The following is a 14,163-nucleotide window of genomic DNA, read 5'->3' as shown; positions in this document are numbered from 1 at the left end:
GGGAGGGGGAGGAGGGGGAGGCCTGGCGCGGGGGGATGATGGGAAATTGAGTCCGAGCCGTGCAAATGGGGACTCCGCGCATGCGCTCTGCCGCAGTGGGCGGCGCGGAGGAGGCTGGGAGTTGTAGTTCCCCAGGTGGTGTTGCTGGGTGCTGCGAGTGGGGGCTGAGCCCAGGCGGGGGGCTCGGGAGGGGCTCAGCAAGCAGAGGGGCTCCCAGCATGCGGCTGCCCGATGGGCAAAGGGCGAGGCTTTGGGGAGAGTTATCTGCCTGCCCTCAGCTCCTGCACCGCTCTATATGGACACAATGCACTGACTCCTTGCACCCCAACCCCATTCACTGCACTCCCACCCCATTCACTGCCTGCAGCTGCCTGCTGGTGGCAGCTGCTTGGCTCCTGAACACGTTGCCACTTGCAGTTCGGCCTCTGCTATAGCGCAGCTGAGAGAACAGCTCCTGACCTAGCAGCCAACAGCCACCGCCAACCCCTACAGGGTGATCCTGCTTCGTGGCTCACTGCAGGGAGGGGTAAGCCCAGGAGCAGCTCAGCCCTTTCCCACTCCTGGTGTCACGCTGCTGCTGTGACCGTGCACAGCACCCGGTCCGTTCCCTGGCAGCATCTGGAGATGAGCACAGTGCCAGCAGCCAAGCTGCTGAGAGGGTCTGGACATGCCCTGCCGAAATGCTCGTAAACCAGGGCGTTTCTCTGCAACTCCCATGCCCCAGGCAGGGCACTGCGTGAATCAGGCGGGAGGTCAGACGTCTGGGGACCTGCACCGGGGAATGGAGGATATTTTCCAGCAGTGCAGTGGAGCTCAGTTCAACCATCGTGTGCTCTGGCAGCTCAACCACGATGTGCCCTGCTGTGGGGTGCTCTCCTCCCTCGCACCCTGGCGCTCACCTGCAGTGCCCGTGGGCCCACGGTGGGTGAGCAGCAACACAAAGCTCTCCCAGGGAGCCTCAGCTCCAGCCTTGGCACCATCTATCACTCTGCCAGCCTTTATCTGCCTGGATAGTTCAGAGGTTGTTTTATCTGGGGTGATGCAGAGCTGCAGCAGTCTGCATCTGCGAAAATATCCCTCATGCCCCGGGGCTTTACACACTGTCCAAACTCCCCAGGAGCACTTGTTTGTAATAATGCTACATTTTTGCATGCCATGCGAAATATATTGGTTGAAGGATCAGATTATGGCCACAGATATCTGCAAGCTGGCAGGCGAAACATCATCAGCAAACGGGCTGCCCCTGTTCCTTGCCTATACGAACAAGGATGAGAGAAAAGAGACAGAAAAGTGAGGTCGAGTAGAGAAAAGCAGTGCAGAGGGACTTCTCTGCCAGGACAGACTGAGCACAGTGGAGGGGTTGCAGACATTGCCCCAGGTTGCCTGCAGTGCAGGTGACATGGGCGAACGGGACCCAAACGTCTGTGCTAGATGCGCAACAGGAGCTGCAGATTTGTTGGGAATACAACAAGGATCTAGTCACTAGGTGGCACACCGGCATCAGCACACCAGGCCAGCATCTTGGGAAGACAGGAAAGAGAGCAAAACAGCCCAAAACACAAATTAACGAGCAATCAACTTGGCCTGATGTGCTTAGAAAAAGACACTCGTGCGTGCACACACATAGAGCAAAAACGTCCAACAACAGGGTGGAGAAATAAAACGTAAAAGTGCGTACAAAATTTGTCCATTCATTCAAGTTCTGCCTGGTGTCCTTTGCCAAGTGACAGGAGGCAAGGCAGGGGAGCCCAGCTCATACACGGAGTGCAAAGAAGAAATACAGGGGGGAGCAGAGCTGGACGCTGTTCTAGGGGATGCAAATACTGCCTCTTTTGAGAGCTGAGCCTGCACCCATGTGCTGAGAGCAAGCATTTGGTTTTTTTCTCTAGCAGAGGAGGCTAAGCAAAGAGAAGTTTCTTGCAGCAGACCAAACTTCTCAGCTTCCCAAACAGAGAATTTTCTTTGAGCTGGAGCTAACAGCAACACAAGCTAAACCCAAGGTATTTATGAGGAGAGGCTGGGGAGAGATCTACGTTTTGGCAGAAGCCCAGCTACCATTGTGCATTGCTGTGCTACTGTAGACCAGTAGAAGCAGTTCACTGCCAAAAGCACCGGGGACATGGCCAGCTGTGCTGGCTCTCCTGGATGCTCACAGGGTCCTCAGGACTTGCCGTCAGGCACCTCAGGCTCTCAGAGTGTTTATATGGTCTCAGTAATGCAGACACAAGCTCACCAGTCAGCTTCCACCTGAGCAATGGTTTGGCTGAGAATTTAGCCCAGAGGAAACAGATCTGTGCCTAGGAACACAGAAATGCAAAGGAATGTTGTTCATCAGCGCTGATACTAATGAGCAATGGGCAGGCAAACAGCTTTCTTCCGAACAGGCGGGTGCCAAATCCCTCCGTCCTGACAGTCTGATGCCAAGAGCACATAACAGCCTAGTTAAGCACCTGAATGACAGCACACCTGTGTTCCCAAGCTAGGAGCCTACAGGAAAAGTTAAATCACACAGACTGACCACTGCTTGGGGAAATAAGGGTTCATGCGCTGCCACAATCCCGACTGAGTTGTGGTAACGCTGCATGGGACCCGGCACCGGGCAGGGTCTTGCTGAGAGCTTTATCCACAGATTCTCATGGCATCTAGCAGCTTCAGGCAGATACTCAGACCTCTCCTCTCCCCCAAATCACTGTAAAGTGGGGTTGGAGCTGCGTCCTGTGTTGTGCAGGTTGTGTATTGCCCAAAGAGATGACTATATGCACCCATAGTCCTGCAGTGGGGAAAAAAATGTTCAGAGAGTGGAAGTGCAAAGATAAACAACGTGCACAAGATACGGAAGGGGATAGTAAACATGAAGAAAGTGGCATTAAGGCAATAGCACATGTAGTTGTCTGAGTAAACTCTAACTGAGAATGAATTAAATGCTCATTTCAGGCACTGTATGAAATCCCTTGTTCATTTTTGTGGTTTTACAGGAGCTTTTCTTTTTTATCTGTTTTGTTACTATAGGAAGCAGTCACTCAATCAGCAAAGAACACTCTTCATACAGAAAGAAGGAAGATTATACGCGGCATACCATGAGATGCCTGCAAGACACGCACTGGGAATATAAACAAATTCCTCCTGATGCTTTTCAGCAATGGGGATCTTTGGGATTAATCATAACAACAGCATCTGACTAGCAAAGACTAAGGAAAACTGGGGGAAAGGGTGGTTTTAAGACAACTATCCTTTCAAGAGGAGGGAGAGCTTTTTTTTTTTTTTTTTTTTTTTTTTTTTCTCTCCTCTAAAGAGAGATTATCAAGCCTTAAGTGCAGTTTCTGTATCTTCCCTCTTTTCTCCACGACTTCTCTCTATGAGAGTTAACTGGGTCGGGTGTCTGTATGTGATAGTTTTGATGCGTGCAGAAACAATAAGCAAATCGGTGAAGACGGGCTATAGCACTTATAGGCACTGCAGATGTGTGTAAGCATGTTAATGTTGTTAATATTCATCAGTTGTTTTATCACTGAGGGTCTTAGTGAGGGAATGCTTGTGATGTCCCGCAATGTGTGGTAATCCTACTCTGTAGTTTCACAGTGGTCGTGTTTGCAGCTCCCAGAGCTCTCCCAGCTATCAGCTCCCAGCAGCCACACGCCCTTGGCACCACTGCAACTGCTACTGATACGTCTGGACCTGGACCACCGATCACCCAACTCGCACCTAAATTCAACCACACATGTAAAGAAGCCCTGAAACTGCCCTGGCAGCACAGAGTATTTTAAAGACTTCAAAGTCCAAAAAATCATCAGCTGGAGGGAGGTAATGTAAAGCTACAAAGAGGGACAGGCTGCAGGACCTTGTTCTGTGACTTACCCAAGATACTTGCCCTAAGTTTCCCTCTCCCATGAAGCAGTTTGTGTTTTTCAGCCAAAAGGAATAAATTCCTCTGTCAGTACCTCTCTTCATGCTGCCCTGACTCCATGACCCCAGAAATGCTGCCAGCAGGACAGGGATGTCTCAGGGCAGCTTACTGAAGCACTGAGCACCACCAAGCCCACCTACCTTGGAAACACAGGCGGGCCTAGTGCAGGATGTTAACAGCCACTGACCCAAATGATCTTGGGTGACTTCAGAAGGTGCCAGTTCTGCTGCTGAACTCAAAATTCCAGGCCTGGGTGGCGACCCTGGCCCCAGGGCTCTTCCCCTCCCTCTTCCTCTCCCCCTCCTTGCGCAGACGATGCTGTCTGCTGTCTCGTCTCTCCTCCAGCTGCTTCAAAATCCTAGCCCACAGGGAGGGTATATAGCAAGAACAAAACTTCATACATTTATTTGCATGGACAAACCAGAAGTGCTTGAAGGTGCACGTGGGGTGGAAGGGGAAGGGAAAAAGAGATAAATTTGTAGGAATTCAACCAGGTGTCAACCCACAAAGGAGAAAAATGCCACTGCCTCACAGGGCACTCTGTATTGTGTTAGCAATTGCAGAGACATACTCATGGGCTTTGCTCTTTGGGGAGCTTCGTTTTGAACATTTAGTTCCATTTCTATGAGCGAAGGGATTTTATATAGCCATCCAGTCCTCTGGGATGCAGATCCTTATCCTTATTCTAAAGCCAGAATTGGCAGATGCTAACCAGAAAAATACCCAAACATATTCTCTGCTTCTGGAGCCGAGTCTACGAGCAGGCAGTGAATGACACACTCCAGCATGTAAACACGCAAAATGCTCAGCAGTAACATGGGCTGTTGGTGTGCAACATTCACAGCCTGCTCATAAACCTGTGACAACATAGCGAGTCACATTTGCAGGGCACCACTCAAACCTGGCTCTCAGGAACACTGTCATCACCTGAGAAGTGGCACCTTACTGCAGGCCACATTGCCATCTGTGAGGTGTACCTGCTGAAATGGGACTGCTAAACTGTGGTAAAATGCAAGGAATTATGAAGTAGGGGTGTTTTGGAGGAATATCTTTGTCATTCCCCACTGAGAAGAACTGACAATTTATTATATTTTTTTTAAATGTTCTTCCCCCTCTTTATTCTTTCTGCTTAAAGTCTTCTTCTTCAGAGGAAAAGATCCTTCAGAACTCCCAGCACTGGGAGCATCCTGGGGGCTCAGGCTGTAGTTGGGGGGCAATGAAAGGTTACTGGGAGTCCCCAGTAACTCCTTTTAAATATACTCCCAGTGACTTTCCAGTGATGTCTAGAGCCTCCTAGTACGCTTCAAGCGCCCATCAGTGCTATCTAGAGCTTCCCAGTGCCCACCAGTGCTGTCTGTCTAGAGCTCCTCAATAATTTCTATGTCCTCCTTTGGGCTTTCTACACCCAAAAAGATCATGAAATGAAGATTTGGACCCACGCCAAGAAGGTTTGGATCATGAAATGAAGATGAAATGAAGATTTGGATCCACGCCAAGATGATTTGGATCATGAAATGAAGATGAAATGAAGAATTGGACTGAGAAAGGTGGTTTTGAATCATGAAACAAAACTCTGTGTCCCAAAAATGAGGCTTTAAGTTCTCAAAATGGGGTTTTCAACAGAGAAGTGAGGCTTTGGGCCCACAAAATAAGGGGGATGAACTGGAAAAGGAGATTTTGAACCATGAAACAAAATTCCATGTCCTGAAAATGAGACTTAAAAGTTCTCAAAACTGGGTTTTTGACAGGGAAATGAGGCTTTGGACCCTGAAATGAGGCTTTGGATCCTCAAAATGTGGGGGTTAAATGGAGAAAGGAGCCTTTAGACTCTGAAATGAGGCTTTGGGTGATTCATATGAGGCACTGGCTCCTTCGAATGGGGGGCTGAGCCCTCAAAATGGTGGTTGAGCTGACCTCCCATTTCAACCCTCAACATGAGGTTTAAAGCTTACAAAATGAGTATTTTCACCCTAAAACCAGACTTTGGGTTCTATGAACAAGGCTTTGTACCCTCAGAACGGGTGTTTGAACACTTAGAGAAGCATCGGGACTGTGAATGGGAGGGTTTAGGCACAAACAACTGGACTTTGGACACTAGCAAGGACTGTTTGGTTACTAAAAATGAGGTTTTGAACTCTTCAGACTAAGTTTTAGACCCTAAAATTACACTTCGGGCTTTAAATCGCGGCTACGGGCCGTGATGAGGGCGCGGGTTGCCAACCAAGGCCGTGGGCCCTCAGCACCAGCGGGTGTGCGCGGGGCCCCGAGGCACGCTGGGAAATGTAGTCCTTCAGCACGGTGCCCACGGTGCCCCAACCCGGCAGCAGTGCGCACGCGCGCTGCCCCGAGGCATGCTGGGCGATGTAGTCCCAGAAGGGGCTCCCCGCCTCCTCTCGGGCGCCCTTTCCTCCGCCTCAGACCCTAAAAGGAGACTTTGGGCCCCAAAATGAGATGGGGGCCTAAAAAAGGCGCTTGTACCCTGAACGTATCGACCATAAGAACGATTCTATAGACCCAAAGCTCAAAGTTTGGCCCCTACAGGCACTTGAGGACCATAAAGTGAAGCTTCGGGCTCTTAAAAAAAGTACTTTGAAGTGAGGAAGGAGGCTCTGGGCCCTCCAAATGCGGGTTTGAGCCTTCAAAATAAAGCTTTCATTCCTCAAAGTAGAGGCATTAAGCATCCCTTCAGGGCATAAAGCTTCTTATCTCAGTCCAAACCTTCATGTTGAGAATTCAAAGCCTCTTTGAGGGCTCAAAGCCGCAGCTGAAGGACCCAAAACCTCGTTTCAGGCTCAGAATAGTCCTTTTAAGTCCAGGACCCGATGATAAAGGCTCAAAGCCCCATTGACAGAGCTCAAAGCCTTGCTTCAGGGTCTGGAGCTCTGTTTTTCAGGCCAAAGCTCGATTTGGACGACGCGGGTCTATTTTGTGAGGGCTCGGAGGCCTCCGACCACCAGCAGGGTGCTTTGGGACAGGGAAGAGGCCGTGTCTGCGTAAGCACTGCTCAGCAGCAACTAAACCATCAACACTGTTTTCATCACAAATCCCAAATCTCACACTACTCAAGCTGTTACAAAGAAAATTAACTCTGTTCCAGCCTCTGACCCCTTGGTCTTGATGACAGTGTGTGCCTGACTAGGATTTCTGGGTCAGAGAGCAGTTGGTGAGGGCAAACTCTAACCCTAAACCCTAACCCCAATGACAGTAACCACTAACCCCAAGACTAACCCTAACCTCAAACCCTAACCCAAAGCACTAGCCCTCAAGGATAACCCTAACCCTAACACCTATCCATTAAACCTAACCCCTGACCCTAAAGATAAACCTAACACTAAATGCCAACCCTAACCCTAAACCCCAAACATGACCCTAAACCTAAACCTAAGCACAAAACCTAATGCCTAACCCTAAAGCAAAACAAAGCCATAAACATAACCCTAATGAATGTGGATACCCCAAACCATAACAGCTAACGACCAAACTTAACCCTTAATCCTAACCTTAAAAATAAACTAAACCATAACCCTAAACCTAACCCCTAGCCTTAGCTGGAAAACTAAATTTCGATCCTTAACTTAACCTTAAAGCTAACCCTAACCCTAACCCGCTCCCTTAACCTTAACTGTAACACTGAATGTAACTCTAATCCTAACCCTAGACCCTAACTGAAGCATTAACCCTAATTCTTTCCCCTAATCTTACATCCCAAGTCGATACCTGAACCTAATTCAGTCCCCTAACCCTAATCCTTATTGTAACTCTAATGCTAAACCCTAACAGCAAGCCCTAACCCTAACCATAAACCCATCCATAACCCCTAACCGTAGCACTAACCCTAACCACAGCCCTAACATTAAAGCTGAACGTAACATCAAACACTAACCCTAAGGCATTGTATCTCAAATCGAAAAGGCATTGTATCCCAAATGGAAGCCCTGGGCCCTAAAAATTAGGTTCTGTGCCTCAAAATAAGGCTTTGGGGTATTCAAATGATGCCTTGGAGCCTGAAATGGGGCTTATGCCCTAAAACTGATCAGTTGGACCTTAAAATGATGGTTTAACCCCCATAAACGAGGCTTTGAGTTCTCAAATAAGGGTGCTAGATCCTAGAGTGAATCTTTAAGCTTTACAGACGGGTGCTTGGCCCCTGGAGGGACGCTTTACGCCCTACAGCTTGGGCTCCGTACCCTAAAGAGGATCCCCAGGGCGGCCATTTCGGGCGGCCCCGCCATGACGTCACCGCGCGCTCCGGCCGCCAGGGGGCGCTGTGATGGCGGGACCGGGGGGGAAGGGGGCGTGGCCTGGCCCGGGAGGGGGCGGGGCCTGTGCTGGGGGCGGGGCCCCGGAGCCGGAGCCGCGCGGGAACCGAGGGCGCGGGGCCGGCGGCGGCGGCTGCGGGTGAGCGGCGGGGGGGGGGGGGGGGCTGGGAGGGGGGCGGCTCCTCCCCGCCCCGGGACCACGCAGCGAGGGGGGGGGGGGCAGCGGGAAGGTGCCCCGGGGGGGCTCGGCCGGGGCTCACCGGGAGCGGGGCGGGCAGGCAGGCGGCTCCCGGGGAACCGGGGGTGCTCCGGGCCGGGCCGTGCCGGGCCGGGGGGCGCAGCGGGGGGCGGCGGGGAGCGGAGGTGAAGCCCCCGTTATCCCCCCCCCCCCCCCGCCAACCCCCGCTCCGCCAAGGGAGGCTTGTGCAACGCGGCCGGGCGGTTGGCAGCGAGGTTCCTCTTGCCGGTGGCTTCGGCTGCGCAACGGGGGGGCGGCTACCGGGACCCCAGCCCCTGCCCCGGGCACGGCACGGCTCGGTACGGCACAGCACGGCTGGGCACGGCTCGGTACGGCACGGCTGGGCACAGCTCGGGCACCGGGGCTGGCACAACGCGGGGTACCACCGAGCCCCCCCCCCCCCTCCCCGCCAGCCCCCGGTACCGGTGTCTGAGCAGCCCCCGCTCGCTGTCCCGGCAGCTCGGAGGATGGGCTCGGTGCCGGAGGAGCTCAGCCTCGTCCCCCTGCACCGGCGGCCGGAGCTGCTGGAGGCGTGCGCCGAGCTGCTGGCCGACCAGTGGGGCAAGAGCCGGGCGCTGCGGCTCCACGCGCTGCAACGCTCCTCCGACGCCTTCCCCACCTGCCTGGTGCTGCTGCGGACCCCGGGCTCTGCCAAACCCGAAACCCCACCGGGGGAACCGTGCCCGCTGGTGGGACACGTCCGGCTGTCCCGGGTGGCCGGCCAGCCCCGCGACCTCTTCGTGGAGAGCGTGGTGGTGGCCCGGGCGCTGCGGGGCTGCGGCTACGGGCGGCGGCTGATGGAGGCCGCCGAAAACTACGCCCGCGCCCGCGGCTTCCAGCGCCTGCATCTCAGCACCCACGACAAGCAGCACTTCTACGCCCACCTGGGTTTTGCCCTGGCCGAGCCGGTGCAGAGCGTGCCCTTCCTCAGCCCCGCCATGCCCGCCGAGGCGCTGCGGGTGTTCGCCGCCCCCGCCAGCCCTGCCGCAGCCTCCTCGGGTGGACCCGCAGCCCCCCGACCCCCTCTGCCTCCTCCTCCTCCCGCTGCGCCCCCGCCGCCCCCTCTGCCGCCCCCAGCCCGGGCGGGGGGATCCCAGGCTGAGAGCTGCGGGCAGAGCCTCCTGGAGACCCCGCACCGCGACGCCAGGGGGCTGCCGGTCTTCTGGATGAAGAAGGACATCTGAGGGTGGGGGGCTGCACGCCGCTGATTAAAAAGCAAGGGCGGGCGGAGGCAGGTGCCCCCTCCCCGCTGCCTGGCTGCTGTTCTTACGGGCTGCCTCCGGACCCCCCTGTCTGCACCTGGGGTGGGGATGGGGGGGTCTTCGCACCCAGGCTGAGCTCGGGGTGCTGGGGCTGGTGAGCAATGCCCAGTGCCACCAGTGCCACCGCTGCCCATGGGGTTCGCCGTGGGGGCGCTGGGGGTGGGCTCCACGGCTGGCAGAGGGATGGGATGGGAGACGGGCGAGGAGAGGTGAAATTTTGGGGTGGGCAGCCGTGCGTGCCGCCTACCCCGCTGCTCTCTCCCTGCAGGCAGTGCCCCATGGGCATGGGGCCAGTGCTGGCGCTGTGGGTCTGCCTGGCACTGGGGGCAGCCGATGGGAAGGGCCCAGCGCCCGCACCCCTGGCGGGTGGGCAGCCCTTCGCCGTGGTCTGGAACATCCCCACGGGGCGCTGCCAGCACCGCTTCGGCGTGGGGCTGCCCCTGGCCGACTACGGCATCGTGGAGAACCGGGGCGGCCACTTCGCCGGCCAGAACATCACCATCTTCTACAAGAATAAATTCGGGCTCTACCCCTACATCTCCCCCGGGGGCGTCGCCCACAACGGGGGCATCCCCCAGCGGGTGCCCCTCCGTGCCCATCTCGCCCGGGCGGCGGAGGAAATCCGCCTGCTCCTCCAGCCTGCCTTCAGGGGCCTGGCCGTGGTGGACTGGGAGGAGTGGAGACCCCTCTGGGCTCAGAACTGGGGGGCCAAACGCATCTACCGGGCGGCCTCGGAGCAGTGGGCACGCGAACGGCACCGGGGACCCCGGCTGGCCCGGCGGGCGTTCGAGCGGGCGGCGCAGACCCTGATGGAGCAGACGCTGCTGCTGGGCAGGAGCCTGTGCCCGGGGGGGCTTTGGGGTTTCTACCGCTTCCCCGACTGCTTCAACGGCAACTGGGCCAAGGTGGCCAACTACACCGGGCGCTGCAGGCCGGCCGAGGCGCGGCGCAACAACCGTTTGGGCTGGCTCTGGGCCGCCTCGGCCGCCCTCTACCCCAGCATCTACCTGCCGCTGGCGCTGCCGCCCGCCCTGCGCCGCCGCTACGTGCACCACCGGCTGCGCGAGGCTCTGCGCCTGGCCGCCCGCGGGGCCACCGGCCGCCTGCCCGTGGTGGCCTACTCGCGGCTCTCCTACCGCCGGTCACCCCGTTTCCTGGAGCCGGTAAGGGCTGGGGAGGGCTGGGGGCACTGCTCGGTGTTGGGGCACATGCGTGTTGTGACCCCCGGACGTATCTCTGCCCGCCCTCGCAGGCCGATCTGGAGCACACGATCGGGGAGAGCGCGGCCCTGGGGGCAGCTGGAGTCGTGCTGTGGGGGGACATGTCCTACTCCCGCTCGGCGGTGAGTACGGCCGCCCGCTGCCCCGCCACGGGCTGGGACCGGCTCAGGAGAGGAGGGGAGGCTGCGGGGACCCCAGGCTGCCCCCCAGGGCTGGTCCTCACGGCAGCCTCCCCTTCTCCTCCAGGAGAGCTGTGCCAGTTTACGCCGCTACCTCGTGTCCACCCTGGGTCCCTACGTGGCCAACGTGACGGCGGCAGCGCGGGCGTGCAGCCTCCAGCGGTGCCACGGCCACGGGCGCTGCGTGCGCCAGCAGCCCCGGGACCTGGGCAGCCTCCTGCACCTCGCCGCCAGCCCCTGGCTGCCCTTCCGCTGCCACTGCTACCGCGGCTGGGCCGGCCGGGGCTGTGCCCAGCGGGAACGGCCCGATCCTGCTGCCTGCCCGGCGCCCACCCGCACCCACAGCCTCTACGGGCACCGGGAGGGTCTCCAGCCCCCCGACACCTGCCTGCCGCGGGGCGCCTGGGGGTGGTGAGCGGGGACCGCCACTGTTTGAGCAGCCTGGTGCGTCCCTGGGGTCTTGTGAAGTTCAATAAATTGGCGCTGCACAGCTGGCATGGTCCTGGTGGGCAAAGCTGGAGGGGGTCCTCGGTGCCCCCAGGCTGGGTGCGCCATGGGGCAGAGCCCCCAGTGGGGCTGAGCACCAGCTCTGCCTCAGTTTCCCTGTCCCAGCTGCGCCCCGGGGGATAAGGGAGCACGGGGGGGAGCCGGTTTTCCCTCTGCTGTGCTGGCTCCACGCTGCCTGCAGCCTTGATGCAGCCGCCAGGCCCCCCTCCCCAGGGCTATTTTTAGCCCCCCAAACACATTTCGTGCCGTCCTATTTTAAGCAGAGCAGTTGGCGCACCAGGAGCCCGCTGCCCGGCTCCCGGGGGCCCCAGACCGCCTCGCTGGCCCAGGGGAGCGGGGCAGGGGAGCCATGCCCAGGGAGGCTGCCGAAGGTAGGCTGGGGACAGGCGAGGGGCCGGCGGGGACACTGGCATCTGGGGGAACCCTGCGGGTTGGAGACAGCAGCCAAGCTCCCCCCGTGGGCAGAGATGCCAGCCCAAGGAAGGGCAGGAGGGGTGCGGGGGGCTGCGGGGGCAGCAGCTGGCCCAGCACCCAGCCAGCTGCAGGCGTGGGGGCACCGGGTTCCCAGGAGCAGCCCACAGCAAAGGGCAGGGACCCACGGTGCCCGCAGGGTGCTTCGGGGTTGGCGAGGAGCACCCAGCCCCAGGGGGCACAGCCCTGCCATGCACCAGTGCTGCTGGAGGCCCCCCCAGCCACCACGCACCCCAGGAGTGGGCACAGGGCTGCCCCACTGTGCTTGGCCACAGGCACAGCCCCCCAGCCCTGCCCCTTGCTCCAAACCACGCCAACACCTCTAAAATCCCCCTTCCCTCGTCCCCAACTGCTTCCTGGGACAGCGCTGACCCCGCTGGAACCCTGCGTGCTCCCCAAGCCCCCTCGCCATCCTCGGGGACGCAGCAGCACAGCGCGGGGCAGCAGGTCCCCGGCCCCACACCTCCAGCTGTGCATCCCCAAGCAGCAGCCGAGCGCTCGGGCACAGTGCCTGCGGGGACAGCCAGCCCCGGCGGCAGCCTGGCACGGGGCTGCCTGTGCCCACAGGGAGCAGGAGGGGGCAGGAGCACATTCCTGGCCCTGGGCAGGCGCCAGCCCCACTAACAGGCTCTGGGACCGTGGCCACCAGGCTCCCACTAACTGCTCCGATGACAGCGTGCGGCGGACGAGGGGACGGCCAGCTCGCCTGGCCCTGTCCTGTCTGCGGCAGCTCCGTGCCAAGAGATTGCTGGGTTGGCACCCATCAGCATCACCCCCAGGAGGGGACGTGGGCAGGTGGGGGGCTTCTGGTCCCCATGGGGGTGCCCAAGCTGCGTTCACCCCTTCCTCTGCTCCTGCCAGACGGTGCGAGCAGGGCGGAGGGCGCCGCGCCGCCAGAGCCCGCCGACCCCGAGGGGGCTGATCCCGGAGCCATCAGCCTGCGCCCCGTGGAGTCCATCAGCGACCTGCACTGGGCCTCGGCCGGGCACAAGGGCAGCGAAGGTGAGAGCAGGGCAGCGGACACCAGGGCACGGCTGCTAAACCCTGTGGGGAGCGTGGCCAGGCGCTGACCCTGCTCTTCTCCGCCCCGCTGCAGGGAACGGCCCAGCTCCATCCAGCGCCCGGCCGCACCGCCTGCCCCACAGCCCCCCACGCCTGCCCACGCTGCGCCCCGTGCCGCCCAGCACCACGTGCCCTTGCCCCGGCCGCCCCCTCTTCCTTGCCCTCCTGGGCCTCCTGGCACTGGCCAGCCTGGTCCTGGCCACGATGGCCATCTACCTGAGCGGTACGTGGGACCGGGCAGGGCAGGGGGAGGCGGACACGGTGCCACGCGGTGCCAGGGGCTTGGGGACAGCCGGTGGCACGTCCCCAGCATCCCCCCGTCCTCCCCTGCAGTGCTGCAGAGCCAGTCGGTGCAGGCGCTGGCCCAGTGGCTGGAGAGCCAGGAGGACACCATGCGTCAGCTGCGGGCCACCAGCAGGCAGCTCTGGGCTCGCCTCAACGCCAGCGCTGAGCGCCGCTGAGCCGCCCCAACAGAGGAGGAGCCCCAACATTTATCGCCCCCGTCCCGCTCCTCCCTGGCAGCGTCACCCCCAGGGCACACGGGGGCCAGCCTGCCCCTGCCGTGCGCCGTCGGGGAAAGGGAAGGGCCTGCAAGGACGGGCACCTGCCCCGGCCCTTCCTCCGCCAGGCACAGAAGGCGCCCTGCCATCAGTGACCTCCTCTAATCAAGTCTTAGAAAATTGCCACCGTAACCACATTCCCGGGGTGGCCGGTGCTGACGGCAGGCACGGCCCCAGCCCAGCCCAGCCCCAGCAGTGCCTGGGGAGCGGCACCAGCCCGACCCCGGGAGGCACAGGCGGCACTGGGGTCCCCGTGCCACCCACCCGGCACTTGTGTCCCACAAAAGGACTCTGCCACGTAGAGCAGCTGGCATGACAAGGGGCCGGAGCGGTTTGCCAGCCCCGGCATGGAGGAGGCACGCAGCAGCACACCACCAGCTCCCCGCCTCGGCTCTCCTTTTATCCTTTCTTTGGTTAAATAAAATAAAGGAAGGGGCAGCCCCCTGTGGGCTGCAGATCTCCCATAGCAGCTCATTATTCAGCGGGAGGAGAGCCCATCAA

The 14,163-nt window shown here is 59.3% G+C and overlaps 3 protein-coding genes across 3 annotated transcripts; all 3 read left to right on the top strand.

The window, feature by feature from the left end:
- Positions 1-8,210: 8,210 nt before the first annotated feature.
- HYAL3 (hyaluronidase 3) lies at positions 8,211-11,552 on the top strand. The gene is made up of 4 exons (XM_038185960.2): positions 8,211-8,302; positions 9,932-10,826; positions 10,916-11,005; positions 11,130-11,552. The coding sequence occupies exons 2-4, from the start codon at positions 9,942-9,944 to the stop codon at positions 11,475-11,477; spliced, it is 1,323 nt and encodes a 440-aa protein (XP_038041888.2). The 5' UTR covers positions 8,211-8,302; positions 9,932-9,941; the 3' UTR covers positions 11,478-11,552.
- NAA80 (N-alpha-acetyltransferase 80, NatH catalytic subunit) lies at positions 8,869-9,585 on the top strand. Its single transcript, XM_072044491.1, has one exon. The coding sequence runs from the start codon at positions 8,869-8,871 to the stop codon at positions 9,583-9,585; it is 717 nt and encodes a 238-aa protein (XP_071900592.1).
- A 150-nt stretch (positions 11,553-11,702) lies between the features above and the next one.
- LSMEM2 (leucine rich single-pass membrane protein 2) lies at positions 11,703-14,124 on the top strand. Its single transcript, XM_038185963.2, has 4 exons — positions 11,703-11,940; positions 12,902-13,042; positions 13,137-13,325; positions 13,436-14,124. Exons 1-4 carry the CDS (start codon positions 11,919-11,921, stop codon positions 13,561-13,563), a joined length of 480 nt encoding a protein of 159 aa, XP_038041891.2. The 5' UTR covers positions 11,703-11,918; the 3' UTR covers positions 13,564-14,124.
- Positions 14,125-14,163: the final 39 nt, after the last annotated feature.

Source organism: Anas platyrhynchos, chromosome 13, assembly GCF_047663525.1.
Source record: "Anas platyrhynchos isolate ZD024472 breed Pekin duck chromosome 13, IASCAAS_PekinDuck_T2T, whole genome shotgun sequence".
In the NCBI taxonomy this organism is placed as follows: Eukaryota; Metazoa; Chordata; class Aves; order Anseriformes; family Anatidae; genus Anas; species Anas platyrhynchos.
This window is presented reverse-complemented; position numbering and strand designations above follow the sequence as displayed.

Bases quoted from the DNA above. Each gene is read 5' to 3' on its own strand.
- HYAL3 (XM_038185960.2), top strand. From the start codon at position 9,942: ATGGGCATGGGGCCAGTGCTGGCGCTGTGGGTCTGCCTGGCACTGGGG. The intron at 10,827-10,915 runs GTAAGGGCTGGG...CCGCCCTCGCAG, and splicing joins CACCCCGTTTCCTGGAGCCG to GCCGATCTGGAGCACACGAT. The intron at 11,006-11,129 runs GTGAGTACGGCC...CTTCTCCTCCAG, and splicing joins TGTCCTACTCCCGCTCGGCG to GAGAGCTGTGCCAGTTTACG.
- LSMEM2 (XM_038185963.2), top strand. From the start codon at position 11,919: ATGCCCAGGGAGGCTGCCGAAG. The intron at 11,941-12,901 runs GTAGGCTGGGGA...TGCTCCTGCCAG, and splicing joins GCCCAGGGAGGCTGCCGAAG to ACGGTGCGAGCAGGGCGGAG. The intron at 13,326-13,435 runs GTACGTGGGACC...CCTCCCCTGCAG, and splicing joins GATGGCCATCTACCTGAGCG to TGCTGCAGAGCCAGTCGGTG.
- NAA80 (XM_072044491.1), top strand. From the start codon at position 8,869: ATGGGCTCGGTGCCGGAGGAGCTCAGCCTCGTCCCCCTGCACCGGCGG.